This window comes from Embiotoca jacksoni, unplaced genomic scaffold (genome assembly GCF_022577435.1).
Source record: "Embiotoca jacksoni isolate LCO1_2020_lvr unplaced genomic scaffold, fEmbJac1.0.p SCAF_29, whole genome shotgun sequence".
In the NCBI taxonomy this organism is placed as follows: Eukaryota; Metazoa; Chordata; class Actinopteri; family Embiotocidae; genus Embiotoca; species Embiotoca jacksoni.
Window position 1 is genome coordinate 707,947 of NW_027185380.1, and position 27,510 is coordinate 735,456.

Below are 27,510 nucleotides of genomic sequence, written 5' to 3' on the forward strand. Positions count from 1 at the left end.
GAAAAAACTTCACAGGGATAGATGTTTAATTCAGGAGAGGTTATAGATATTGGAAAACGTGATGCTCTGCAGGCCCACAGCGCCCTCTGAAGCCCAACCACAGGGCAGGAGGTGCAGCATTTGGCTCTGAAAAATGGATTTGAAATGTCTAATTTGCAGCTCATTCCTTAAAGGGGATGTGTAAAAAATTTTTTTTTTAAAAATAAAAGATAGAGAGAGAGAAATATGAAATACACAAAAATCCTGTGTTTTTAGTTTGATTTTAATATTGTAGAAACTATAGATCACACCCTTTCCATTTTTGTCGCCGTACGACTTGATAGGTTCTTGGTCACCGCTGGATGGGGAGCGATGAACAGAACTTGTCTTTACGGAGAACAAACCCACTGAAGAATGTAAATAAACAAAACCATAAATCGGTGATGCGGTCAACTAAGTGAAGGCAGTAAGAAAATGATTGTTCCAGGGAACAATATGCAGAAAACAGTGATAGCATGCAGAAGTGGGGGGGGGGGGGGGGACGGGACAAAAAAAACAACAAAAAAAACCCACCAAATTTGGCCAAACAAAGTAGATTTCATCATTGGGAATATTGATTATAATTTCCTGACTGAACACTGCAAAAAAACACAATTTTACAGTTTAAAATTTTACATGGTAATCTAGAATTTGGCCGTTTTTTTTCCAGGTGGGCGAAAAGTGTTTCATTCTACCAACATCCAACAATTCTTCCCATTTCATTTTTAGAGCATTTTAGTTGAGAAAAAAAAAAAAAGTATTTACAAGTATTGGGGACTTTTTGGTCAAATCTCTGAAAGACAAAGACATGAAATGTAGTTTTAAACTCATCTGATTTGAAGCATTTTTTTTTTTATCCATTTTAACATTTCTTCCGACAATATTGGAACACAAAAGTATTTGAAACAAAATGCAATTAAGAGTTTTTGCACAGAGCTAACATTTCACAGGTGCAGTTGCACAGGAAGTATTTCTGATCTCAGCAGAGGAAAGTCTCGTGAATCTTTTTAACAATCTTCGTTAAGCGATTCTTGCCGGGAGGGAACGACGACACGATCTCTTTAATCGGTTGCACCCTGGAAACAACATGAAAATATTAACAATTATAATTCCTTTTTTTGGTTCTTTCTGGCCTTTAAATAAGTTATACAAATCAGCTCTAACCTTATTATTTATAATATTAATTTGGTTGCACCGCATATCGCTTTAAAAGTGACATATTTTACACTTTTCCGAAACAGACATCTGAATATGTAGAATACGGGACCTTTAACATTGAGCCTTTCTTTCCACCCGAATGCCAACAAAGTACGAGTTTACTTTATTCAAAGAACCTGAATTTGTTGATTCCCATTCGAGTCCTACTTACTTGGTGCGCCCGACTATGTTCATGAAGCTCTGTACGCGGAAGACGAGGCAGTTGTTGATCAAATTGACGGCAAACATGACCTCAAACTTGGTAATTTTCTTGAGACTGCTGAACATGATGCACACTCTGGAAGAAGAAAACAGGATATCAGAATTTTGTTTTTGAATGTCAACTTTTTCTAGTTTCCAAAAAAAAAAAAACCCCAAAAAAACGGACAACGAAAAATGTGTCAATTTAAGACTGAGCCGTCCTCGATGTGATTTTGGATAAATGGTATTAATTAAGACGAAATTACTGTTGCTTGAAAAGGACGAAATGACAATTATAGTGGAGTTTCGCGACCGCATTTGAAGTTAAGTGATCTGCTTCGGACTGAGAACCCCGAAGATTCAACACCATCACTACTGAAGTGAGAAGCGGGCCGCGGTAGATTGGTACTTTGAACCGACGTGCGCGATTATTTGATCTAGTGTGGGAACGTCATCTTATCTCCCCGCGGAGGCGAGTTCTTACCGAGTATCATCGCAGTCGATGTCGAGGATACTGAGCGGGATACTCCCCCACATCTTCAGCCGACGCACCTCCTCTCCCAGCAGGCGACAGCGACCCACCACCAGGCTGACGTCGTGGAACAGCTGAACCGCAACGGCAGACAGAATAATTGAGTGGAAACCCCTCGTGCGCTGCAGGAACCGGGGACCGGAGGCGGTTCCGCCTGCAGCTGCCCGGCTAGCATCTACCGATAGCCTGCTTGTGAAGCGTTTCGGGAACGTGGAACCTTGTAATGTTTACCAATCATCTGCATATAAGGCGTTTAAGGGACATTTGTAAATTGTAACTACAAAAAAATAAAAAAATAAAAAAAAGAATCTGGGTTACACTCTCCCTCTCTAAATGCGTGCATGAGTCTCTGCATTTAGAGGGGGACAAGATCTGACCGTGAAGAAGATATGACCGCATTTGAACAGAAAGTCTAAGAACAACTTTCACATGCTCACCTCTCGAAATCAACCAAACGTATCTTCATTCACACCCACCTTGGGAATATGTCTGCTCATTGAGTATTTCTCCACCCACGCAGATTCTCCCTCAATGTACTGGGAGACCAGTTTGTGAACCAGGCGGGCGTAGCCCTGCGACTTCGTCTCTGGGTAGACAGCAAAATGTACACGTTTGTTTTCACAAATGACCCGCGACAAATCGCTTTGCTCATAATAAAAGTTCCAGCGGACAGCACATCCACACAAAGATTTGGGAAATGTAAATTTCTCGCGGCAGGTATGAAAGTAGACGACGATTTGAACGCACAGAAACAGCACGAATGATGACTCGTGACGTCTCGTATTTTGTTTTCTCACCATCAAAGTCAAATCTGAAAGCGATGCGAGATATTTTCCGCTCACGCTGACGGTCATCGTCATCATCATCTACAAAAACAGAAACATGGATAGATATTAGAAATGAACAAAGGACGAGAACTGTGCGGAAAAACTCTTCACCCAGGGTACCTAATATATTATTTGAAATATCGTTAAAGGTTTTGATAGAGACAAATATAAATGACCGACGGGCAGGAATGGACATTAGCGACTGAGATGTGGCTGAAAGAGCCAAAATTTTAAGCGTTTAGAGAGCAATGATGTTTTGCTTTGATTTGCATGTGGATGCACATCTTAATTTAAAAAGGAAATGCTATCAGAGAAACAATATTATTGCCGTGAACAACGTCTACTACAAATTTAAATTAGAGCCGCTCTCTAGTAATTGCTTGTATGAGATAACATGAAGAAAATCTTACCATCGGACTTTTCATACACCAACTCGAGATACAAGGTGTTGTAGAGAAAAGTGTAGATTTTGCAGTTGTCCTTTGCCTCCTTGAACTTCCATTCATTCACCCTGAAGTAAAGAATATACAAAATAGATTTTACTTCGTTATCTTTGTATGCAAAATCGTCGTGAAGGTGTAAAAAGTCTGAAACTGACAGATGCAGCGTGGCGATGTGTTCCTCCAGGGTCCTCGCCTCCTCTCTCAGGCAACAAAGTTTACTGGAAGTCTGATTCCTCTGCATCTCCAGTTCACACATTTGTCTTTCGCGGGAACAAACAAAAAACAAAAAACAAGCAAAAAGAAAACTTGATATAGTTATCATAATTTAACGTGCTGCTTAGAGTCTACATTTCTGTCAAACTTTCCGTGTAAGGATGCCTCAACTCACCTCTCATCATCAGCCAAAGTCTTGTTGATTTTCATGATTTCTTCAATTAAAAAAAACAAAAAAAAAACTCACAATGACATTTTCATTTTGAGCACATGAATGTAAACAAACCAAAAATAATCCAGTGGTTTTACCTCTCTGCATTGATTTCAGACTTGGTTTGTTTTCGAAGCCTTTTTCCTCGACTGCAGAAATTTCTAAATGAAGAGAAAAAAACGGATCAGGCTGCAGCAGCAACATCCACCTTCATGCTGTCTGAATTATTAAGTTCATTTATAGGCAATGCACACGATTGTTGCTATTACAAACAAATATTACAAAGTCCCCACTGTAGCCATACCCGTTTCTAATTCATGAATGTGGTCATCCAGACTTTTTAGCATCTCGTCTGCTTCCCCAATTGTTCCTCTCACTTTCAGCTGCTCCTCCTTTTACGAATAATAATAATAAAAAAAAAAAAAATAAAAAAATTAATTACATTTCTCACTTAAAACCATCTCTAATGTCCCGGTTTAGTATTTTTGTATGAAGGTTCTTACCAGACTAGCCTGAATAAGATTTGTATACAGGATCTCCTTCATTTCATGGGACTGAACTTTGCTTGTTTTTCTGAAGAAGTTACTTCTCTCCTTGAGTTTTGCGCCGAAAGATTTGAGCTGTTGATTCGAGCAAATGCAGAAAAAGGGTTAAGATTGAGATCACATAGCACATTCATTACCATTTCTATTAAGCACACACCGCAAAGGGCACATATTGTTTCAAAATGTGACAATTATACTGCAGATAGTTTCTTGCGGGGAAGTTCGTAAAAGAGATTTTTGCACTTTTAAAGTTCACATCCTTTCGTACCTCTCTCTCTGTAGAATGCTTCATCTCTTCCCACAACGGTCTATTAACTGTCTTCAGAGGTTTGTCTAGATCCTGCATCCGAACCTTCAACCTGGAAAAAGACTTGTTTTTGAGTTTCAAACCTAATATATATTAATAAAATATTTAACTGTTACCAGACAACAGCTATTTTGAACTTCTTAAAAGAGTGTATGTATGCCACTTCCACTTTAATACTGTAACTACTGAGTTTCAAAAGAGCAGACAGGCGTAAAGAGGCCACGCCATCCAACAAATGACATAAAACCCTCTCAGATAAATATTGAATGTGTAGTTTTAGATTAGTTAATCATGAATATGTTATGCAACCCGAACCGTACTGACCTTGTCACCTTCTCTGTGAGGTCTGTGACATTTGTCTCGTAGACCATCTGTTTAGGACGGTTGATATGTTTGGCTTTCAGTAAATCCATTGGCGTGAGATCTGGGTCTGATAAAAGCTGCGAAAAGAAAAAGAAAACATCACAACAGAATATTTATATCTACATCCATCTATAAAAAATAAAAAAATTAAAAAAAGTTAATATATATGAAGCTGAACCTACTCCTCCAGGAAGGACACTTTGTCGAGGATTATGGATGACAAAGTCTATGTTGAAGAGTTTGAAGAACTCGGAAACTGTGATGCTGCCATCCTCCAGTTTCTGTAATCAAAACATTGAAGGAAGTTAAATATCAGAACCAGAGAAATGATCATTTTGAAATATATCTAAAGACAACATACCTTCTGTCCTTCACTGGCATAGTCATCAAGCTGGGACTCGAACATGCTTTGTTTAAAAGCTGAAAAAAAAAAAAAAAACATCAAAAGGTAAAAAGAAGCAAAAATGATGTCAGCGAACATAAAGCATAGGCCACTAAGGATCTTAATGATTCCCCTTGCATTGGAAACTTTAAGGACTCACTTGACTCAAATGTAGTTTCACATCTGATGCTGGCTGTGTGACCGCCGCTGGAGGAATCGATGGTCTGCGTGGTCGTACGAGCTGCAATGTTACTTTCACATTCTCCAACATTTGACTGTAACGCCGCGGGAGAAGGGTAAGATAAAAAATAAAAAGGAGAAAAACACAAAACGGAATCCATTTAAATCTACACAAAAGAAATTGTAATATAATATAGACTAAATTATCAAATTTAAAAGTCATACTGTATAGCCTGCTGCCGTTTTCATTCACAAATGTAGTTGCAAAAACCACATAAAATGCTGGTTTTCTCGTATTGCAAAGAAGTTTCCATTAACCAGGAATTAAACCTGGAGGATTTCACAGAACAGAAGGCTTCTTGCTTCAAATGTGATTTTATGCTAATAAACAAAATGTAAAGATTATACTCTTTAACCTGGATTTGTACTAAAAAGTAAATACGATAAACAAAAACCTCTGTGAATATTTGAGAATTTACAGAACTCCACCTTCATCCACTCATAGCGTAATTAAACTTGACTTACCATTTCAACAATCTCAGTGGGTGCTTGCATTCTCTTCTCATCCTCCATATTATTTTCATCTTCTGGGAAAGGTCTTTTCTGTCCCTGGACAGCGCTCATAAAGTCCTCTTCAAACACATCTTCCTCCAAAAGCTCCTCCATGTTGAACTGTTGGGAAAGATCCTCTTTTTCAGGGATTTTCGGAGGACTCCCGATGTCCAGCGTTTGGGACACGTCTTCGTAGCTATCCAGCTCCTCATCATAAATATTGCTCACGTCATTGTCAAAGTTGCTCAGCTGAATGTCAACATTGACCGCCCCTGTGTTTTCTGCAGATTTTGCCTTCTTCGAATCGTCAGGTTTGCTTCTTTGGGGGAGTTTGGCCTTCAAGCCCCCCATTGAGAATCTGGACATGAGATGTTTGGTGTTCAGGCTGAAAGGAGTCGCGGTGGCCGTAGCGGGGGGTCGTTCCGCTCCGGTGTCGTCTTCTGTGTTCACCAAACCCATTTCGAGTTCTGGCTCCTCGACGGGCGGGGATACGTTTTTCTCTTGAGAGTTTGCGTTCGGGTCGTGGTCCGTCTGAGGCAGAGGTGCGGTGCAGGCGTCCGTGGCAACGGCATCAGGAGCCATGTTTATCATCGCGCTTAAACGTCTCACTTTTGACTGGATATCGGCTAAACTCTGTCGCCTAGATTTCCGCGAACGCAGCGTATCCACATCTTGGTCGCCGGCGCTGGGCGAGCTTCCCGTCTTCTGTGATGAGGGGGAAGTTGAAGTTCTCGGTTCAGGTTCTTTCTTGGTCTCCGTTTCACTTGAGTCAAGAGAGTCAGGTAGCTTTGTTATTTCCGCATCATCGGGGTTGGACGTCCCAACGGCGTCATCGCTCGCCTCCACGTTCTTCACATGTTCAGAATCGGGGGCTTGTGTTGAAGAAAGACATTGAAGCGGCTCATCCGTGCATGTCGGTCCCAAAATGTAGCCTGTCTGAGCTTCAGTCATATCCATGCTGACGGTGATTTCTGGCGAGTCCGTCTCGGTTTTACTTACCGACTTCTCCAGGACAGCTGAAAGCGAACCTCCGGCTTCATCTCCAGTTTTCATGTCAGGTTTCTGCGTTTCAAGCTGCGGCAGAAGGCCATTGATGTCAGGATTTTCCCGAAGGAATGGTATAGACGTAGCTTCTGCTTTAAGATTATCCTTGGGGCCACTCGTCATTGACAGGTAGTTATTATACCCGGGATCTAAACCACGTGCTGATAAGGATCTGTTTCTGCTCCGACCAAAGGTTTCACTTTCCCTCTTCTTTGCAGCAAAAGGAAAATGCGTGGTTTTCCCGACGGGTAGAACGTTTTGGTGCAGTGAAACGGAGTTTGATGCCGAGTTACTGTCAATATTTACAGTGAGGCACTGGGTCATATCCATGGCCATATCCTCTGCGGTGAACCTCACCGTTTTCTCTCCGCAAGTTGGTAGGAAGTCCACATTTGGATGCGACTTTGGTTCGAAATCGGTGGCAATGTTTACCTTGTGACTTTGTGTCATATCCATAGCCGCGTCATTTGCAGTGAACCTTACCGTTTTGTCTTCGTTAGCAGGCACGAAGTCCACATTTTGGGCGGACTGCGGTTGTAAATCGGTGGCAATGTTTACCTTGTGACTTTGTGTCATATCCATAGCCGCGTCATTTGCAGTGAACCTCACCGTTTTGTCGGCTGGAGCTGGCACCAAGTCCACATTTTGGGCAGACTGCGGTTGTAAATCGGTGGCAATGTTTACCTTGTGACTTTGTGCCATATCCATAGCCGCGTCATTTGCAGTGAACCTCACCGTTTTGTCGGCTGGAGCTGGCACCAAGTCCACATTTTGGGCGGACTGCGGTTGTAAATCGGTGGCAATGTTTACCTTGTGACTTTGTGTCATATCCATAGCCGCGTCATTTGCAGTGAACCTCACCGTTTTGTCTTCGTTAGCAGGCATGAAGTCCACATTTTGGGCGGACTGCGGTTGTAAATCGGTGGCAATGTTTACAGTGTGACTTTGTGTCATATCCATAGCCGCGTCATTTGCAGTGAACCTCACCGTTTTGTCGCCTTGAGCTGGCACTAAGTCCACATTTGGACGCGACTGCGGTTGTAACTCGGTGGCAATGTTCACGGTGAGACTTCTTGTCATACTCATACGGGCATCATCTGCAGAAAACCTCACCGTTTTCTCTCTGTAGTCATCCTCACTGTAAAGTTTGTCCTGTGGAAACAAACAAACAAACAAAAAAATCAGTTAGTGTACGGCCATAGAAAACACCAATCTTCACATCAAAAATTGTAAATACCAAAATCAAAATATTTTACAATTTCAGGGAGAAAGATTTCACAGAGAAAAGTATAAACAGTACAGACAATATATACAGCTTCAACTTTTTGGAAACGCGTTATTCGGTAAAAGTAAGCCGCAATTTAATTCATCAGGAGAAAAAAAAAGACCTTCGTGAAAATTCAAGTCGGTGAATATTTGATCTCACCTGATGTCTCCACACCTTCATCTTTAAAGATGGTTTCAATGAAGTTTCCAAACCTTAACATGGACATCACATAAAAAACAAATTAGCAAAACCAATCAGACATAGTTCCCCCTCCCCCCCAATCTGAAAATGAAGAGCTTCGACAATATTTTATTAACTTCTCAAATATGAAGATTCAGTGGTTTTGTTACTTGGATGTTAGTAAGCTTCGGATCTAATTGATGGCTGGACAAAACAAGACATCTGATGATTTCAACGTGAGCTTTAGGAAACTGTAACAGTCATTTTTTACAATACATTTTAGAGCCAAAAATAATTATCAACACAGACAATCTGCAAATTATTCCTTATGGATTGCATTTTTTTTTATTTCCATCATCGTCCCAAGGTCTAAATTGTTTTTACTCTTACGATCTTCAGTTACTTCGAAAATAAATGAACTGCAGGGTTTGGGGTTTCCATACCTTTATGCTTAGATGAGCCGAGTGCTTCGCTGCTCTGCAGTCCTGAAGTAATGTCTGGAGAGGTCGGTGCAGCGGTCGGCATCAATCTGGGAACCTCAGGATTCCAAATGGGGTCACTCGGATTGGAGAGACTTGCAAGAAAGTTCTTAAATCCTGATTCGAAATCACCTCCTGACATTTGAGCAGCAGTAAATGGACCAACGGCAATATTCATGGTGTGACTCCGAGTCATGTCCATGAACTTGTCGCCTGCAGTGAACATTACCGTTTTCTCTCTGCGTTCATCGTTAGCGTCAGAGCTGAGCTGAAGAACAAAAAGACAGTCACCACATACTCACTAAAAATGTTGCATAATAATTATTGAGCATTAAAACACAACATTTTGAAGATTATACTGATGCATGTTAACAACAACAGCAACTCCTATATAACAAAAGTGACAAAGTTTCAAAATATAATATACAATTGTGCATTTATTTTGTAATGTAAAAATAAATCTGAAACTCACCTTTTGTCTTTGAGAAGCACATAGAGGAGGCACGGTGAAGGAGCTCTTCTCTAATTTTGGAAAATGAAACGTAATTAGATACCATTAGAACTGTAATTCAATCAACGGTGCAATTGTTGCAGCAAAAGGAAAACGCACTCTAATATTGTATAAATCTGTGGGACTCACAAGAGACCGACTTGAAAGAAAATAGTCAAAACTAAAGCAGTAGAGGCCGAGTTATGCAGAGCTGTACTTCCTGTGTGTATGAAGTTCACACCTGATCTATAATGCTGGCGTTCAGTTCAAAACTTGTTGTCTCCAAGCGAGAGCTAAGATAACCGAGATATCATGTTACGTTCTCGGCCTTGAAAAAGCTCCTCCTAAAATCACATAAAGGACATCATACAACGTACTTCTCATCACTAGTATTCTGCTCTCGGTGTGTGAAAGCCCCGTTAAAGTTAAAGAAAGACACGTCGAAACAATCACAACATTAGATATCGTCCTACCTTTTTTACCCGGGTCGGCTCCTCGCGAGGTTTCACCGCTGTGCTGCCGTTTGCTCTTCGTCCTCTGGGACACTTTACCGCCAGAGTGGGCGTACATGTCTCGAGTGGGGAAAAGACACTGAAAAGGATCGTCGTCGCCTCCCGGAACGACGCCCGTTTGGGCTTCGGTCACATCCATCCTCGCATCGTCAGGCCAGAGAGCGCTTCCGTAGTACGTTTCTCCCACCGTCTTGGTGTTAGTTAGCGACTTCTCCATCAAGGCGGAAGCAAAAGTTGGGGCGAGATTTTCTTTATCCACGGCGACTCTTTGTTTCGTAACCTTGGCCTGGGCGCTGTTTGTTTCTTCGGCGGACGGTCCAGCGGGAGGAGTCATTCTGGCGACGCCGTTAGTTGGTTTAGAGAGGCTCGCGAGGAAGTTTGCAAATCCAGGATCCAAACAAGGCACCGACGCGGGTACGTTTCTCTTCTCTACTCTTGAATCCACGTTTCTGCTCGTGGACAGTGTTCCTGAGCCACTCGCAATGTTTCCAGGGTGACTTGGGGTCATGCCAGTGGAGCCGTTGTCCACAGCGAACATCACTCTTTGCTCTCCGCCGGTCGGGAAAATGTCACGTCGTTGAAGGGACACATCTCCAAATAATTCTGCTTGACCGGCAATGTTTACGGTGTGAGAGTGGGTCATGTCCATGAATGGATCATCTGTAGAAAACATCACGGTTTTCTCGCCAAAGTCACTTCCGGTGTCAAAGTTGACCTAGTAAAGTCAAATATCTTTAGGTCAAAGGTCACTAAATATCAAGTTTTACACACACACACAAAACGAGGATTGTAAAGCACAACGATAATATATTGCATCATAATTATAACATCAGTTTGACCATTTTGTGGCTGTGAAAGAGACTTCGAACTCACCTCTTCCCTTTGTTGAGAAGCATGTAGAGGCGCATTCAGAAGGTTTTCCATACCTACATTTGGAGACATAAATTTAGTAATAGCAATCCTCCACTACAACAGGTGATGCGAGCATTTGCTGATATCTGTAGGACGTAAGGAAATACAAAATATCCCTACCCATGATTTGACCTCCATCTTCAGTGACCGCTATCTGGCCCCTAACGTTAAACAAAAGAAAAAGAAAGTGAGTGTTAAGATGGATGAATTTGACAGGTTTGGTAAGACTGTACATCTGAGTAAGCGGAAATGCAGCTGAATTAACAGAGGGAGCAAGATTTGTGCCACCGTACCTATTTTGTGTGGCTGCTGCTGCGAAAAAGCACAAAAGAAAGATTAAAAGTATGCTTAACATTTTTTTAAAAGGACATTTTATACATATTACAAGTATTACATACTTGCTGCTATTATCATCTCTTGTAAAGCACTGCGAGCAGGGGAGGCATTTTTGACATCCCTATAAAAAAAAGAAAAAAAAAAAGTACTGATTAGTGTGAAATGTCCTCGTGTAAAACTATGATTTTATTTTTTGTAACTCACTTCGAAAAGAGGAGAACATCATTGGCAGGAGCAAAACTGACTCTCCTTGAAGTCCTCTTTTCCACTGATATGACTGGTTCCACCTTAGTAAAAAAAACAAAAAAAAAAACATGAATGATAAATTACATAACACTAAACAAAGTCATTACTATCTAATTGTATATTTCTAGGGTAAGTAATGCCATTTACCACATGTTCATGTTGCTCCTCGTCGGGGGACGTAGTTGATTTCCGTTGTACTTTTAAAATCTGAAAATTGTAAGCGATATACTTCAGGTCATTCATTTGTTCAGGCTTCATCTAAAAAAAAAAAAAAAAAGAAAGAAAAGAAAACAGTGTGACACTTACCGAGGAAATGCGTCGGTTGGAATAGCCATGGCCTTCGCTGTAAAACAAAGCATAAAAAAAACAACGTAAATATGAAATCACAACATGTTTGTTTGTGATGACGCTGTTCAGGTATGTCGCTTTGAAGTTCAGACACAAAAGGGGCAAACTCTTCCTCTCTGCATCCTAATTTGCACTCACACATTATTGCTGGGGTCCAAAGGCTCCATCTTCTTCTGTAGAAACACACAAAAAAAATATTGCAGTATGCAGAAATCACAACTTCTGCGGCATACGAGTACACTTAAGACGAGCGAGACGTGAAATGCATGCAAACTTTGAATTACTTTCATCGGCATACTGCATTTTCAGGCAGAGCTTTAAAATAACAACCATAGAAATATCATAGTGTGTGCAACAATAGGGGGGAAGAACAACAGGTTGACAAAGACTTGGATCCAAACGCTTTCAAAAGGGATCTACAGACGTATTTGCGCAATAATTGATCTTAAACAGAGCAATTACGTACGACGTCGGCTCCGTACCGTCAACATTTGCACCACTTTTCTCGAAAAACCTTGTTCTCTCTGTACTTTACAATCCAGACTGATGTTTGTCAGACGACAACGGTGAGACTACAGCGCATTTATTCATTTAACGCAGACGTTAACGTTAGTTGGCCATTCATAAAAAAAAATAAATAAATAAATAAATAAAAAAGAAATGGGCAACAAAACAACAAAGGAACATTACGGCCCATACCTTGCATCTGCTGCGAGTAAACTCTCCGCGTTTTACAACTTGTACCGTTGAGTAATCACTTGTTAACGAGCTTCAAAATGTTTTCATTTTCCTTAATTTTGTCCGGGACCGACGAGGGCGCCTCACCGTCGCTTAACGTTAACGAGCCTCGACGCCAGAGCTTTGAATTTAACCGCCTCCGCGCATGCGCATAGGCATCCTGCCAATTTAATGTCAACTATTTTCTCGATTTCCTATTTTATTTCGGTTACTGAAGTAGAATTAACTAAAAAAAAAAAAAAAAAAAAAATACGATTGCTTATTCAAATCTGTATAACTGTTAGTTTGAATAAATCAAGAAATACGAGCATTTCAAAGTACAAAAATAAGCGCTATTTTTGTGCAACTTCCGGTTAGTTTAACGTACAGGAAATGGCGTAGCTAACCGGAAGTTACGCACAGAGGGCGGGACGTTTTTAAAAATTCGTGCGGGTCCATTTTGACTGTTGACAAATCTCGTTTTCAACGTATCCACGAAGGTAGGCATTGATGCCGTTTTTATCATAACCAGGTCACATTTATTGGTATGTTTTAGTTATTTCGAAAGCTTAAAGTGCACCTAAGCTCATCTAACTACAGTAATTCACTGCCTGTTTGAGGAAATCGTAACAAAATCCTTTTCAAAATCTGTCGATTTGTATGCTGCGGGCAACAACAAGTATTTCTGGAATTAGTAACTATTACTAGTAATTGTTTGTCCATCTAGGTGCCTTTAGCTGTGGAAAAAAACATGTCATCAAAAATACCAAGAGGTGAGTCAAGTCAGCTATTAGTGTGCTGATGGTTTTAATTATTGTGTTTTAAACTAAGCACGTCTGCCATTAGAGCTGCTATGATTAATCGATTAATTCACTGACGGTTGATAACGCATGAATTGTTTTAAGTGAATTTTTTTTTCAGTAAAATAAATGCTTAGATTTTTCTGATTCTAGCTTTTTAAATACGAATAGTTATCGTTCCTTTACTTCAACATGAAAATAAACAGAATATCTTTTGATCGTGAACTGTTGTTCGGAACAAAAGAAAACATTTCAGATTGCACTTTCGGCTTTAGAAAACACCGGTTGACATTTGTTTGAAACCAAACAACTACTTGATTATTTGAGTATATATTTGATAGATTATTCAAAAATGCCCTGATATGATTAACAATCGTCTTTCTTCCAGGAGAGACAAAGAAAACTGTTCATGACCTTAAACCCACGACAGCCAATGCAGGCCAGAAATCAGACAATGTCCTTAAACCCCCCAAAGAAAATGTTCCAAGGTAAAAAAAAATAAACACTCACACGCCTTTTAATATTTCTTCAGTGAGGTAAGGAGGCAAACGGAGGCACAAAACCTTCAATAAACTGTGTCGCATGATTTCATACTTCGTCCCTTTGGCATCATTTTGTGTAAAGTCAAACAAACAAACAAACAAACATGTCTCAGTGGGCTTAAATCGTTCCTGCTGACGCCTTCACGACAACTCAATTCTTATTTTTCTTCACCATTTGTCATTTTAGGAAAAATGTTGCTCCTAAAGTACACAAAGGGTAAGTCAAACATTATATTGCATATCCTGAGCATGCAGTGAGTTTCAGCCTGTTTTTATTTTTCTCATATACTTTATGTGCACCTTTTGCACCGGGTCCCCACCAGGTACGGGCAACAGGCAGAGCTCAAGAAGCAAAATCAGCATTTGATGACTGCCAATGAGGAGCTGCAGAAAAACCTCTCGGATACGCAGGTACAAAGCAATTACATCGACATAACTAAGAATCTTTATTTGTCATTTTTGTACAGCATTTATTTTTGCACCATATTCTACAAAAAAAAAAAATCGTAAAGCCATTTTTATATTAAAGCAAAGAGTTGCCGAGTTGGAGCTGCAATACAACAACCTCGAAAAGGAGAACGCAGAGGTTCATAAAAACCTAAAGGATTGTCATGTCATCATGGTGGCCTCCAAAATAGACCCAGGTGAATGTGCTAGTATATAAATAGAAAGTGTATTCACAAATTATGAAGTGTTTTTGTCAGCCTCGTTGCACTTGATAGAAATTCAGACGTCTTTTTCTTTCTTTCTCAGTTTTAGGAGAGACGGTTGGAGACGCTGCACGACAGAATGAAGATCAGAGGAAAGAAGTTCTGGTAAATCTATTTTATTTCAATTTATTTGATGTTATGTGTACAGTCATTTTTAATCCAATCTTTATCAAACTCGCACAAAAATCCCCAAACTGGAATATAAGTGAAATTACATACATAAACTTATTGGTTACATGCTACAAAACCATGAAAGTGAACAAATACACTGTAAATACAAAATATAGTTGTATCTTAGACATATGCATGGTTTGACCCACTAAACAGCTTTATCCTTTTTCATTTCAGTGTGTTTCCACAGATTTGTTGAATGAATTAAAGACCTTTGGTGAAGTTGCATCACAGCAGCGTGTTCAGCTTCATGTGAGTCTCCTGGTTTTTAACTGTCCTTTAGTTGACAGATTGCCAGTAACTTTGCTCTTTGTTGCGGTTGGTCTTTGGCCTTTGGTCTGAGTTCATTTCAAATGTGCTATTTCACAAACTTTCAGGAAATCCAAGCAAAAATGGCACACTTCACGAAAGCACAAGTACTCATGCTGCAGGAGAGGGAGAACTTTTCCCTGGAGGCGGCTGAACTGGAAAATGCTCTCAAAGAAGCAAAAGCACTCTTACTACTGTAAAAGTGTTCAATATTTCTCACTTAAAAATGTGTGTTTTGTAAAAGCTTTGTACATATTGATGCAATTTAATGTGAGTGTGACTAAAATTTAATAAAGAATTCTTATTCCTTTATGTTCCTCACTCTGTCATATTTTAAACAGTGAAAACACATATTTGTAAAAGCTTCAAGGCTTTTAGATATTTTTCCTATTTTCCATTAAAAAAAAAAAATCTAATTTCATTTCATTTAATTGTGGCATTAAAAAGGTGTCACTAATATAACTACGTGAAATCGGCCCCAGTTTCTGATCCTCACTGTCCGCAACACAAATCAAATTCTGCTGCTGAGATAAACTAACATTAAACTTTCATTAAAGCAATTTATATTTGAAAAATATCAATGGCTATTGCAGCTACATATATTACATTGTTGTACATAAATACACTTTCCACTTAATTCCTTGTACCACAGGCTGACCATGAACTCTTCACTCACTCCTCGGCCGCCGTTGGTTTTTTATTTGTGGCCCGGGATGGTGTAGGGGTTCTCGTGCTCCAGACTGGTTTTAAGAGTGCTGGTGCTGTTGTTGCTGTAAGCGTTCACGCCAGGGTTTACCTCGGAGGGGGAGCTGGTGTAGTGGTAGTAGATGAACAGGAAGAAACCTGGCAAGCAGAGAGAGCAAAAGACGTGTGAAGACCATGTCATACATTTAAAACACACTACTCCATATTTTAGCCACAGCTTTGCGAACAGGATGTTAGAGCAGCTTTATTCTAGTAAAATAAGGTCAATTTGAGAGTTAATGTTGTCATGAGTGGGAACAAACAACCTCAGGTCACAAATATTTATTTCTGTTTGTCTAAAATTGTCAGTCAGCGTCAGATTATCATTTCTGCTGGATTAGAGTTAAATACCTTGGAATGAGTTGAGGATTGTGAAAATGTAGGTGGCCGGGATCCGGAGGGGGCCGTAGGCGAAGAAGGCGAAACCCCACGTGATACCCAGCAAGCAACACAGGCCCATGATGGTCACGATACTTTTGCTGCTTTGGTTCACTTGCGCCGTACCTGCTTTGGTTCTCCTGAGACAAAAGAGCCAGTTCAGCATGACGACGAAGGTGGCGAAGGTGAAGATGAAGACCAAGGCATAGTAGCCGATGTTGACAATGTTGTGGGCGTTATTGTCTGTTATCCAGCACCTTGAAACGGAGACACAAGTGAGCTTTCCTGCATTTTAAAAGGGAAATCTGCTGCGAGAGTTCCAACAAGATGCCGCCTCACATGACCACGTTGTTGTTGGGGTCATCAGTGTAGATGACTTGTTCGCCGTACTTTCCTGTTATCAACATGATAGCCACAACTACACTCGGTAGAACTGGAGAAGCAAACGAGGAAAAAAACAAACAAACAAACAGTTAACCGGAAAAGTTGCACACGTCACGTCCGTCGTCAGGTCTAAACATCATAAAGAACTAAACGGTGACGTTAGCTCACCCCAGCTGGTGACGGAGATTTTCAGTATGTAGCGACTGATCGGGATTCTGCCGGCGGCGTGCAGCTGCATGCAGAGGTGTAAGGCCTGCACGGCAAACCACGTGAAGGTGGCCAACATGAAGTAGTGCATGAGGGCCGCCATGATGACACAGCCCACCGAGCTCTGCAGCTTCGCCACGATGTTGTTGATCAGGAAAGTGAAGTTGAGCAGGAGCATGGCCGACACCAGATGCACAAAAATCTTCGTGACTTCCCGGGCCTTGGTCTTCCTGTGAGGAGAACATTCAACAGAGTGGACACGACGTTTCTGTGGCTCATAGCCAGAGAAATATTAATTCGTGGTTGCACCATCTGCTGAAGCAACTAAATGTTTTACACACATGATGATGTTTGGCTCTGCAACAATTAGCCAACTAATGAACCTGGTTGATTTAAATAATTGTTTAATTAACTGATATATCTGGAAGAAATGCCCAAAATTCACTTTTATTAACTGGCTATGAATGAGAAGATTAATGGCTTTTTTTTTTTTTTTTTTTGTGTGTGCAGTTTTACATCATTTTAAATTGAAAATAATTTTGACCAACTTATGCTCGTAAAATCTATTCAAAACTTGGGCCACAAAAGTAATATTTACATACATATGATTATCTTCACTGTGTTTGTTTTGTAGAGGTAAAAACTCCCTGGAAGCCTTGATGTATCATTTGCATGGCTGGATGCATAATTTTGTTATTTCCGTTACACCCCAACAATGAGTCGACTCTTCGACAGTTTTATTTCCATACTGATGACATTTTAACAAGATCTTATCCTCGTGTTCTGCGGATTAATTTACATGAGCTTTAACGACATTAACCGCCGCAGAGCAGCGCTGTTATCGATCTTGGTTTAGTTTACTCCCAGTGAAGTGTATTTACACGTCTGCGTTCTTACAAAACTCAAATTTTTCTTTCTAGAGAGGATTTAAGTCAGTGATTTGTAACCTCGTCTTCATCACTGTGGTAGCTGTAAACTGATTTGACACCGTTTTTTTTTTTTTTGGTCTCTACGAAATGTTGAAAGCGAGACTTCTCTCATCAAACAGGTATTAAAATGTGAGCATTTCTTTAACTGTTAAAGCATTTTTCCTTGTGATGTTATTAATTAAAGAATACTGTGATATGTGGTTTGGGCACCCAGCTGAGTCAGCGAACATCCTCCGGCAGACCTCAAGTCTTGCGTTAAAGAGTCTTTCCATCCCTGATTGAGGATGGAATTTCTCAGAGAAATTTTCAGAACTTTTTACAGCGTTCCTTTTGCTTCATATGCATCATTTAGCTTCATTGTCATATCCCCGGTCAGAATTAGTGATTGTGATGACTCTCTCTGAGCAGTCGGTGGTCTGCAGTGGTTTAGCATCAGTCCCGCTCGCCTGGAACCTCAACTGAGGAGATACCTTCACTTATAGCAGGTACGGGCTACTATACACAACTTTTGCCCGATTGAAAATTGTGAAAGTGCGAGTAGAGATGAGTCGGTATCAGTTACATGTGCATTTTTTTTGTAGCCTATGTTTTACTATTTTGGATCTATTCCATTAAAAGCCGCCATATAAATTAAATGTCATTATTTCTACCTTACAATGAAGTGCATGAAGAGGACTATGGTGAGGAAGAACATGGATAAGCCACAGCCAATTTGGGTGATGGTGGTGAGGTTGTTCAGGTCACTAGCGGAGATGGTTTCATTGAGGGGAGTCTGCAGAAAGCAAAAGATGTAAAAAAAAAAAAAAAAAGGATTAGATTACTTACAAAGTTGGTAAACGTAGATATTGAGGGGAAAAAATCCACACATTTGTATCGCGTTAGGAAACATTTACAAGGGGTGAAGCTTAAAGTTTAGAGGTAAAACTTACCAATAAGATGGCAAAGAACGTCAGATGTGAACACTCGCACGTAATGTGGCCTTCAACTTCTCTCGTCACGCATCCATCACCGGTCCAGTTTGGTTGACTTCCTACAAGAGAAGACCGACGCACGTAAAGTGTGAAACCAGAGAGAGTGAAGAACGAAAAGACGCGTCGAGCGCCAATCAATCACATGTCCTCAGGAGTCAGATTGAATTTAGCTGGTTGCATCTTTCATTCTCCTGATGACAGCAGTACATTTTAGATTAGTTTGAATTAAATTCCCAATTGCGTTTTCAATGAAATAATTTCGAGAATAAATTACCACAAAACAAACACGACACAAACATTCAACACATAACTGATTTGGCTGTGTGGACACTTTCGCTGTGACCGATTGGTTTCCTCTTTCAGATTTTTCCTCCTACATACATGTATTCAGATGTGCAGATTTTCAGCTTACATACCTCAATTTTTTTTTACATCATATAAGTTTTTGCATCAAACACATAAACTGACAAGTTTGTATTAGAGAGAATAAAGGTGGCATGTAAGCAATGAATTACATAGATGTAAATTAGAAAGTGGAGAAAAATACCTTCACCATCCCACGATTGACAAGATGGAATCCCGTCCTGTAAGTAAAACAACAAAGCTGCACTAACTATGAGCTCTAATGGTTTAACAATGTAATCCAAAAGATGTTTAAAACAATGCACTGTTTTTTTGTTTTTTGTTTTTTTACTTACATAGCTCATGTTTTTAAAGTTGATGTTTATAGTGTCTGTCAGATTCAGGATTTGGGTTCCCATCTCAACCGCTAAAACTTCATTACCTAAAAGAGTGCTGTTAAACTCATCCTGAAAATGATAAGCATAATCACATAGGTGAAGGTGAAGCCATCATATAGGTAAAGTTGAAATTTTACTTTTTTTCTTTGCCTTACCTGTGCAAGATTAGTAAATCGGAAAAGAGCTGCAAACGGTATGGTGATGTTATGGGAGATGGCTTGTTTAAAAGCTTCTTTTGGGATGGTAACCGATCGTGAAAATCCAGCGAGAGCGTCTTTGTTGTCTATGATCTGCAGGGAAGAACACGTGTTTTAAAAACTTTAGACCATATGATGCAATGTCTTTATTAAGAGTCGGGCAAATGTACAATCTAAAAATCAGCAATTTGTGGCACTAATCTGATCTGTCAGATTGAAGAGTGTGTCCATATTCATACTGTGGTTAAAAAAAAAAAAAAAAAAGACTTCATTAAAACCTACGGTTACGCACTCTAGTTTTGCAATTTGTTTAGTTTTAAGTTCGATAAAGTCGCGATAGCCTCGCTTGTAAAAAAAATAAATAATATTGCAGCAAATTCGGCTATATAAATTTGTCATTTATTTTGTGGTTAAATCTTAATTTGCAAAAATGACTACTGACAAACTGTAAAATAAATGCAGAATACAAAACAGAAAAATAGAAATACTCAAGTAAAGTGTAAACACCTTCAGATTATACTTGTATTTTTGGGAAACAGTGTATTTTTGTGATTTTACACTGATGCCGTTAGTTGGGTTCATCCATCTTTGGCATTAGCACCGGTTAAGTGCTCTAGATTTTGTTTTTAGTCGCCACTGAACCCGGCTGTTGTTATCCAAGAAGTAACTCCATTTGGAAATACCGCTAAGGCCACAAAAAGTAATTTTAAGTTTTTTGTTTTTTTTGTATTCATTTAGGAATTCAATAAAACACAACACAACTTGTTAACTGGTGAATTTTAGAATGTGTCGTTTTTTTTGTTGTTGTTGTTTTTTAACCGAGATTGAGAGTTGTTTCTTCCCCGTAGCTTCCGGTCTTTATGCTAAGCTATGTTAACCACGTCACAAAATACATACCGCTACTCTAAAGGATGTTTGTATTTGGTTGACACAGCAAGTGTATGAAAGTCCAATAAAAGTCCAATAAAAGTCGTGCACCCACGTTTAAGCTTTCATTTGGAGACGTGTAAGCAAAGGAAACGATGCCTACGTCCTCGGGCTCCGTCTCCCTCACTAAGATCCCCGTGACTCCTTCAGTCACAGACAGCGCAACTGAAGATCCGTTCATGTTGGCAGCAAAGTCGGACATTCCGTTCACTAGTTCACTGTTGACAGATGAAAGAATATTAATGTTGTGTCTGAAACCCTTTTTTTTTTTAATTTTTAAAATTTTATTGTTTTTAAACTTTGCTCAGACTTCGGTTATCTGTGTCTCCTCGTAAGCGGGTTAAACTTTCTTGACTTAACTTCAGCAGGAAAGTAAAAACGAACTTTTCATCGTATAAATCCACTATGTGTGCGTCTTACACCGCTTTGGCTGCATCGACTTGTTCTTCTTCTCCAGTTTGAAGTGTGTTATTCAGATGAACTACGCTCTCGGGCTGTTTCACAGGATTGTTACAGTTGGCACAGTTGGAGTCTGTTTTCGTTATGTTGATTATGTACCTGTCTTTGACCCGGGAAGCTGAAAGGAAGGAACATCCAGTTATATTTCAAGCGCAAGCCGGCATTTTTGACAACAAAACATTTAATGCAATATAAAGTAGGAAGAATTTTCACTGTAGGTAGTTTAATTCATTAAAGCCTATTTGTTTGTAACTTGAACTGCCATCAGTAAGCAACAAATACACTGTATAACAGAAATTATAGACGTTTGACGAGCTGCAGTATCAGAATTCATTTTTTACAAAATTGAATGGAACTCACCATTTTCGCAGTGGCTTTCATCATAGGTCGCTTCTGTACATACAGTCTTTGTATGCACACATAAAATGTGGCAGGGATCTATCAGAGTTTAATACCACAATAAAGAAGGAACATAAACCAACACAGAGGACTTAGAGGGATAAAGCTACACCACTTAAAAAAAAAAAAAAATCTAAACTAATTACATTACCTTATTTAAGTTCTTTTGATTGGTGAGTTGAGGGATGAAAATAGTGAATATGAGAGTTTAAAGATAAAAGATATAAGATTACCTTTGCCAGTATCATTGAAGGTACATTCTGAAATGAAAAGTGTATATATATATATATTTTTTTAAGAATCAGCTTTTATGTTTGTATCATTAAAGTAGTATAGTTGTTTTTGTTTATTTGAGATTATTCTTTGTGGTGCTCACAACACTGAAAAATGAACACTGGAAAATATACAGTAGAGTTAAATCATATCACCTGTGACGTCAAGCATTGTGTTGTTGCACTGCTTCCCAAACAGAACATACAGAGACACTGGTTTCATGGTGTGCCATTTTGAGATGTAGAGAAGGTAAGAACCTGAAAGTTTCTCTATTTGAGGCCAATATTCTGTTAAATAAAAACAGAAATACTGTTCGTTGAAATGCTCATTTCCGTTTTATATGATGCAGTATTCTATGAGTGTAGCAGGTCAGCTGACTCACCTGACTCATCTTGATGATTCTGGAGAAACATCTGACTGATTGTGTTTTTCCGCAGAAATACTATGCAGCTGTCCTCGGGTGCAGTACCACCAGTGGCCACTGGGGAAAATTGGATTAACAAGAGAGTACATGCATGGATGTATTAAGAAGAAGGAAATTAAAAAAAAAAAAAAAAAAAAAAAAAAAAAAAAAAAGATAGTGAGAGTAAAATTAAATCGCTGGCTCCTGTTTTTTTTTTTTTTTTTTTTTTAACTTCACACGGCTGGCCAGTGTCAGATCATCACATTCGAAACGTTTTGGAAATGGTCGGACACAGCAGCTCTCAACCGTGTAGTTTTGATGGGTTGTATTGGATTTTTCAGGTATTTTTCAGATTGGGAATTACTGGTTTACTCCTTAAGATTGTGTTAACAAAAAAAAATAAACATGAGCCTAACATATACAGATAGCTTGTTATGAATGTAATACTCACTTTTTTTCCAATGTTTTGTTGCGCTGATGAAGCCATTGAAGTTATCAGCAACAATAACAGGCTTTTGGTCAATGAAACAGTCTCTAATTTTCAGATGTTTTCCTTCTGCTAAAAGATCAGTCGATCAAATCAGATAACAGGTTAAACAAACCAAAAAAAACACCACATAGTTTCACATTATATTTCACATTCATATAAAAATAATCCCATACGATTTTAAGACTTTCCCACTTCTTGGTTTTTCGGATGCCTTCCTATCAATCTTTATTGAGAGATTGTTTACTTACAAACAGGAGAAATCCACAGAAGACCCACGAACAAACTCCAAGTCATCCAGCTCTGTCGAGCCATGATGTTTCGATGGCATTAAATCTCAGTCAGAATATGATCCAGTCACTGCCACGGTAGATAAATAACACGTAGGCCTGTTATTCCAAAGTACTTTTTCTGGAAAAGGATCAGCAGCCAAATCAGCATTTTAATTCTTACCTTTCTCCGGTTGGAGTCAAACTAGTGGTGCTCAACAGGAAACTGGAGCAATTGAACCTTCGAGCAAATATGGCATCAAACTTTGCATGTCACCTGCTGCAGAAATTTTGTTTTGCAAATTCACAGTTCCTAAATATGTCACAAGACATGAATGGGCCAGTCTTCTACCCAAAGCAGGAGTGACATTATACTGTAGTGACCGTCCAGAGGTGATGAAAGAGAATTCAAGAAATGAATGTGTCGTCAGCATTATGTGCTTCTCAGAGTGAAATATATTACATGTGTAAAACCCAAATATGGGAGGAGGATCAGTTTCATAAAAAATATTGTGTCTCATAAACTTAAAGATATTTAGTGAAATGTAAATGGTAAATGTTTAAGAGGAAACAATAAAGAATATATGAATCAGATTAAATGCATTTGGAAATGGATTTTTTTTCAAAGATATTCACTTCATGAAATAAAATAAAGGGATCCTGCAGATCATATTTTCCACGTTGTTTCTGGAGATACCGCTTTGTAATACAGTTGTTAAGGTTAGAAAATAGTTGTTTTGACTTTATACTCCTCAGTAATGCAATGTTTTCCAATTTTTTTCAACAGAGCGAAAGCTGGGAAATTTTCACTTCTCATAACTGTTACAAAAGAGCATGTAAATTCCGGTACTGTCGGCTGATAAGATCTGGCTGTTGACATAACAAGCATTAATTTATCACTAATAAACAAGAACTGAAAATATTTTCCGGTTAATTTTTCTTCCCCTTTGAGGAACGTTTTTCTTTTTTACTCACATTTGACTCTTATAAATTCCACTCATTTCATTTCATTCTGATATCTTTATTATCATTTAAATTCTCACTACTAAACCAATCAAATAAATCCCCAGCTGCAAAATCTCATCCACAGATCTAAGATCCTGGGCAAGTAAAACTTAGAGCTCTCTGCATTGCAAGATTACCCAAATTAAAACTGCATATTCTTTTTTTTAAATGTTTATTTGAGTGAACTGACCCTTTAATGGTTTGAGGTCTTGTCCCATCTCGTCCTCTGGAGGGCAGCATACTAGTTTCACTGCATGTCTATTCGACTCAAATTAGAGGAAGAAGTACATGGCGGAAGAAGATACACCAGTCGCTCTCCTGCAGACAGAAACATGAATAAACGACATTGATCCACAGTGAGTAAAACAAACAAACAAAAAACAACAACACAAACCTGAGGAATTTACTTACTGCCGAGAATAGTGTGCATCTTTTATTTGACCTGGACTGATGTTTGTAACCCGCCGTGTCCTTGTGTTTGTCCAGCTGGAGAACAAATGTTTGTCTCGAGGACAAATGACACTGTTTTCCATGAAGTTATTGAACGCATCTCCCTCTGCCAGCTTCGGACTCGCATTTAAAATCGTATCGTTTAAAGTTGGCGTGTTCATTTCAGGCTTAATATAAAAAAAAAAAACAGGTTTCATACATTGTAAGGCATTTAAGGAATCAGCAAGTGTTCTTAATCAATTGGGCATAACGTTACTAACGAACGTATTGTTACATGTTCGCTTTTACAGTCGGGTCACTTGTAAGATTGACAGGCATACCAAATAAGTGTAATACACCCTAAAGTGAGTAATAGAGTAGAAGTGGTGTATCCCGAATGACAGGGTGGACCCTGACAGTTTGGAAAAAATGTCTTTACTTGTGGCCTGTGTGGTGTGTATAGTGACAGACAAGTAAACAACCTTAAATTTGACGGTTTTTGAATGGAGGCTGGCCTGGTGAGATGCAGCTAAAAACAGATTTTTTTTTTTTTTTTTTTCAAAATTGCTTGAATTTTCTGTTGATGTACAGTGTTTATCAACTCCAAATATGACTACTGACGCTTAAATGAAGTTAGATTTTACACCCATTGAGTATTTCTGTGACACGAGTTCAATGTAACCTGTAGATATGCAGTTTTACGTAATCACATCGTCTTTTTCTATCCAGGATATGTCTGCAGGTTGTGTGAGGTGGGTGCTGTGCCACGCTGTGAGAAGTGCGTGGGGAGGCCGTCCTGTCTGCAGGACACCAGCATCAAGACTTACACCATGCAGTAAACAATATAACATCATCGCTGCCTCCTGGAGATGGTCTCCTTTCTCCACAGAAGCGAACGATACAGAACAGACTCCTGTGCCAAAGAAAAAAAAGCAGGACTCCCGAGCTCACGCCTCAGTCAGCAGCGTTGGCCGTAAGATCCCTCAGCGTCAGATACAGGTGATAAGTGAGGCTGGCGAGAGCCTGGGCACCATGCATCGCGCAGATGTGATCAGGATCATGGATGAGGAGGGTCTCAAGTTGGTTCTGCTCAGTGAACACAAAGACCCTCCGGTCTACCGGCTGATGAGCGGGAAAAAGATTCACGAGGAGCAGCTGAAACAGCGAGAGAAGAAGAAAGCGAAGTCAGGTATGTGGTGTCACGTCAGGGACCCAGATCGGTTTAATACAGGAGATCGCACGCCGATTGAAACTTTGGAAGAAAGACCATTAGAGGTCTACGTTGTATCGCATATGTATGCTTTATACTTGTTAAGTACAAGGACGTTTTACATTGTCAGGCCTTAAATAATTTATTAACTTCAGACAAACTGCAGTAAATGAAAAAAAAAAACTTTAAAACAGGCAGCACGTCTCAAAGGTACAATTAAAAGCTGAAGAATATAAACTACGTAGAAGAGCTATCACTTGGATCCATGCAGCAATCTTTTAAGACTTTCGTCTGAGCATTACATATGCTCAGTGATGTACTTGTCTTGCGCGTTCGGGACAGCTTTGATTGGACATTTTTATTCCACAACCGCTTCTAATGCAGCGATATTAGAGCTATTAAACTGTATAGTGCTGTAAACTGCTGTAAACCCCTAATTAGGATCTAATCAGAAGTTTTATTTTATTTTATTTTTAAAACAAAGCCCCATTAATCTGCAAAGTCTCATTATTATCTTAGTTACATCTCAGAAAAATCAAGTTTTATTATAAAAAGAACTCTATATAAAACAAAATGTAATGTATTATATTAAATGGGGCTGGCTGTATTCTCTCCACAGCTCCTGTGCAGGTGAAGGAGCTCACCTTTTCATCCGGCATCACGTCTCATGACCTCACCACCAAGCTGAAACAAGTGGAGAGCTGGCTGGAGAAGAAACACCACGTCAAGATTACTCTGCGCGGCGGACGCGGACAACCTGCCGTCAAACTGGTGAGGAGGAAGACTCTCAAATTTAGAGCCAATGATTATATTTTTCAAATCAATATGGAACAATGCCGATAGAATATAACTTTACCGACATCCACCAATTTTTCTGCAGTGAAGGAAAGTATATTCAGAAGTGGCAACAAGTAAAAAAATTTTTTTTTAAAAACTTTCATATTTATAAAGTGTCTTAAGCCTTTGTGTTTTGTTACCGCAGGACTCAACTCTGGAGCAAATGGTGGAACAAATGGAGATACTGGTGGGATTTGTCTCACCGCCTAAAGTCATACGTGACGGTCACGCAGCCATGTGCGTCCTCCGGCCGCCTTCGGCAAAGGAACTGTCGCTGAAAGAAAAGAGCAAGGCTGCGGAGTCGCAGTCTGCGAAGGCCACTCAAACGTCCCCCGATGGCAGCACGGACTCAACAGAAGGGTCCATACAGCAGTGATCTGACGGACATAAAACTCTGGCACAGAAGTGAGAACAAGTCGGTGCCCGGATGTCACAATCTGGTTCCTCAGTTGGACTCTATGTGTGGTGTGAAAGCATTTAACATAGGGAAAAGATGGACTACTGACCGGGACAACTAGGCATAGAGGGCCCAAAGGGGGTCATGGTCTGCTCCAGGGGCACCTTGGTCCAGTAACTGTTAACATTTCCTGTTGTAAAGTCAATAAAAAATACTGTAAAGAGATGCAAAACAAACTGGAGAGACAGAAAATGAATACAAACATGCAAAACAACCGAAACAAATGGAAAAGATGGAAAGGAACTAAAAAGGGACACAACATTACCTGAAGGAGACACAAAATAACTGGATAGACAACTACAAAAAGACGTAAAACAACCAAAATACCTAAAAAATAACTACAAAGAGACGCAAACAGAACCGAAAGAGACACAATAGCTACACAGACCCAAAATTAACGTGTAGGCAATTTCTGAAAGACACAAAACAACCAAAAGGACACAAAATGACACATTACCTGAAAGAAACAAACGAAGGACACAAAATAACTAGCTAGACAACAACAAAAAGACGTAATACGACTGGAAACACATTCAAAATGACTAGAAAGAGATGCAACCAAAAACCAAAAGAGAAGCAATAACTACACAGATTGAAAATGAATATGTAAACTATTAACAAAAGACCCAAAAAGACCACAAAATGACCTGAAAGGAATAAAATACACTCGGAGGTACAAAATAACTATAGACAATATAGACAACTATAAAAAACAACAAACACTTGATGTGGTTCGTGTTTTTCTCGTCTTAGATGTACAGAACATACGAA

The 27,510-nt window shown here is 39.5% G+C and overlaps 4 protein-coding genes and 1 long non-coding RNA gene across 8 annotated transcripts; 2 read left to right on the top strand and 3 right to left on the bottom strand.

The window, feature by feature from the left end:
* Nucleotides 1-253: 253 nt before the first annotated feature.
* Nucleotides 254-11,447, bottom strand: knl1 (kinetochore scaffold 1). Its single transcript, XM_069161823.1, has 26 exons — nucleotides 11,396-11,447; nucleotides 11,254-11,312; nucleotides 11,149-11,167; nucleotides 10,976-11,016; nucleotides 10,817-10,869; nucleotides 9,905-10,658; nucleotides 9,414-9,463; nucleotides 8,906-9,209; nucleotides 8,442-8,494; nucleotides 5,945-8,167; nucleotides 5,400-5,514; nucleotides 5,219-5,277; nucleotides 5,040-5,138; nucleotides 4,819-4,934; nucleotides 4,456-4,546; nucleotides 4,146-4,262; nucleotides 3,947-4,034; nucleotides 3,741-3,803; nucleotides 3,607-3,646; nucleotides 3,374-3,478; nucleotides 3,186-3,286; nucleotides 2,746-2,814; nucleotides 2,425-2,534; nucleotides 1,901-2,022; nucleotides 1,388-1,513; nucleotides 254-1,094 (listed from the first exon to the last, which is right to left on the bottom strand). The coding sequence occupies exons 2-26, from the start codon at nucleotides 11,267-11,269 to the stop codon at nucleotides 998-1,000; spliced, it is 5,031 nt and encodes a 1,676-aa protein (XP_069017924.1). The 5' UTR covers nucleotides 11,270-11,312; nucleotides 11,396-11,447; the 3' UTR covers nucleotides 254-997.
* Nucleotides 11,448-11,456: 9 nt separating this feature from the next.
* LOC138205683 (uncharacterized) lies at nucleotides 11,457-12,605 on the bottom strand. Its single transcript, XR_011178891.1, has 5 exons — nucleotides 12,485-12,605; nucleotides 11,924-11,958; nucleotides 11,744-11,780; nucleotides 11,585-11,644; nucleotides 11,457-11,478 (listed from the first exon to the last, which is right to left on the bottom strand). It is a non-coding gene; the product is annotated as an uncharacterized lncRNA (long non-coding RNA).
* A 329-nt stretch (nucleotides 12,606-12,934) lies between these two features.
* Nucleotides 12,935-15,346, top strand: knstrn (kinetochore localized astrin (SPAG5) binding protein). Its single transcript, XM_069161618.1, has 9 exons — nucleotides 12,935-13,002; nucleotides 13,230-13,275; nucleotides 13,691-13,790; nucleotides 14,032-14,061; nucleotides 14,168-14,255; nucleotides 14,374-14,488; nucleotides 14,598-14,659; nucleotides 14,903-14,977; nucleotides 15,103-15,346. Exons 2-9 carry the CDS (start codon nucleotides 13,254-13,256, stop codon nucleotides 15,232-15,234), a joined length of 624 nt encoding a protein of 207 aa, XP_069017719.1. The 5' UTR covers nucleotides 12,935-13,002; nucleotides 13,230-13,253; the 3' UTR covers nucleotides 15,235-15,346.
* Nucleotides 15,309-24,971, bottom strand: LOC138205566 (adhesion G-protein coupled receptor G5-like). 4 transcript variants are annotated; one of them, XM_069161612.1, is made up of 19 exons: nucleotides 24,218-24,971; nucleotides 23,997-24,124; nucleotides 22,784-22,892; nucleotides 22,497-22,604; nucleotides 22,025-22,123; nucleotides 21,798-21,929; nucleotides 21,603-21,629; nucleotides 21,331-21,408; nucleotides 20,932-21,088; nucleotides 20,567-20,729; nucleotides 19,543-19,677; nucleotides 19,346-19,456; nucleotides 19,195-19,231; nucleotides 18,606-18,706; nucleotides 18,327-18,448; nucleotides 16,709-16,977; nucleotides 16,496-16,589; nucleotides 16,130-16,413; nucleotides 15,309-15,877 (listed from the first exon to the last, which is right to left on the bottom strand). In XM_069161612.1, exons 3-19 carry the CDS (start codon nucleotides 22,845-22,847, stop codon nucleotides 15,732-15,734), a joined length of 2,127 nt encoding a protein of 708 aa, XP_069017713.1. In that variant the 5' UTR covers nucleotides 22,848-22,892; nucleotides 23,997-24,124; nucleotides 24,218-24,971; the 3' UTR covers nucleotides 15,309-15,731. The 4 variants fall into 4 exon arrangements, with proteins under 4 accessions (XP_069017713.1, XP_069017712.1, XP_069017714.1 ...); XM_069161611.1 differs by having other exon boundaries at nucleotides 23,997-24,971; XM_069161613.1 differs by having other exon boundaries at nucleotides 22,986-24,971.
* mtif3 (mitochondrial translational initiation factor 3) lies at nucleotides 24,084-27,485 on the top strand. Its single transcript, XM_069161617.1, has 4 exons — nucleotides 24,084-24,162; nucleotides 24,965-25,424; nucleotides 26,065-26,216; nucleotides 26,428-27,485. Exons 2-4 carry the CDS (start codon nucleotides 24,968-24,970, stop codon nucleotides 26,656-26,658), a joined length of 840 nt encoding a protein of 279 aa, XP_069017718.1. The 5' UTR covers nucleotides 24,084-24,162; nucleotides 24,965-24,967; the 3' UTR covers nucleotides 26,659-27,485.
* Nucleotides 27,486-27,510: the final 25 nt, after the last annotated feature.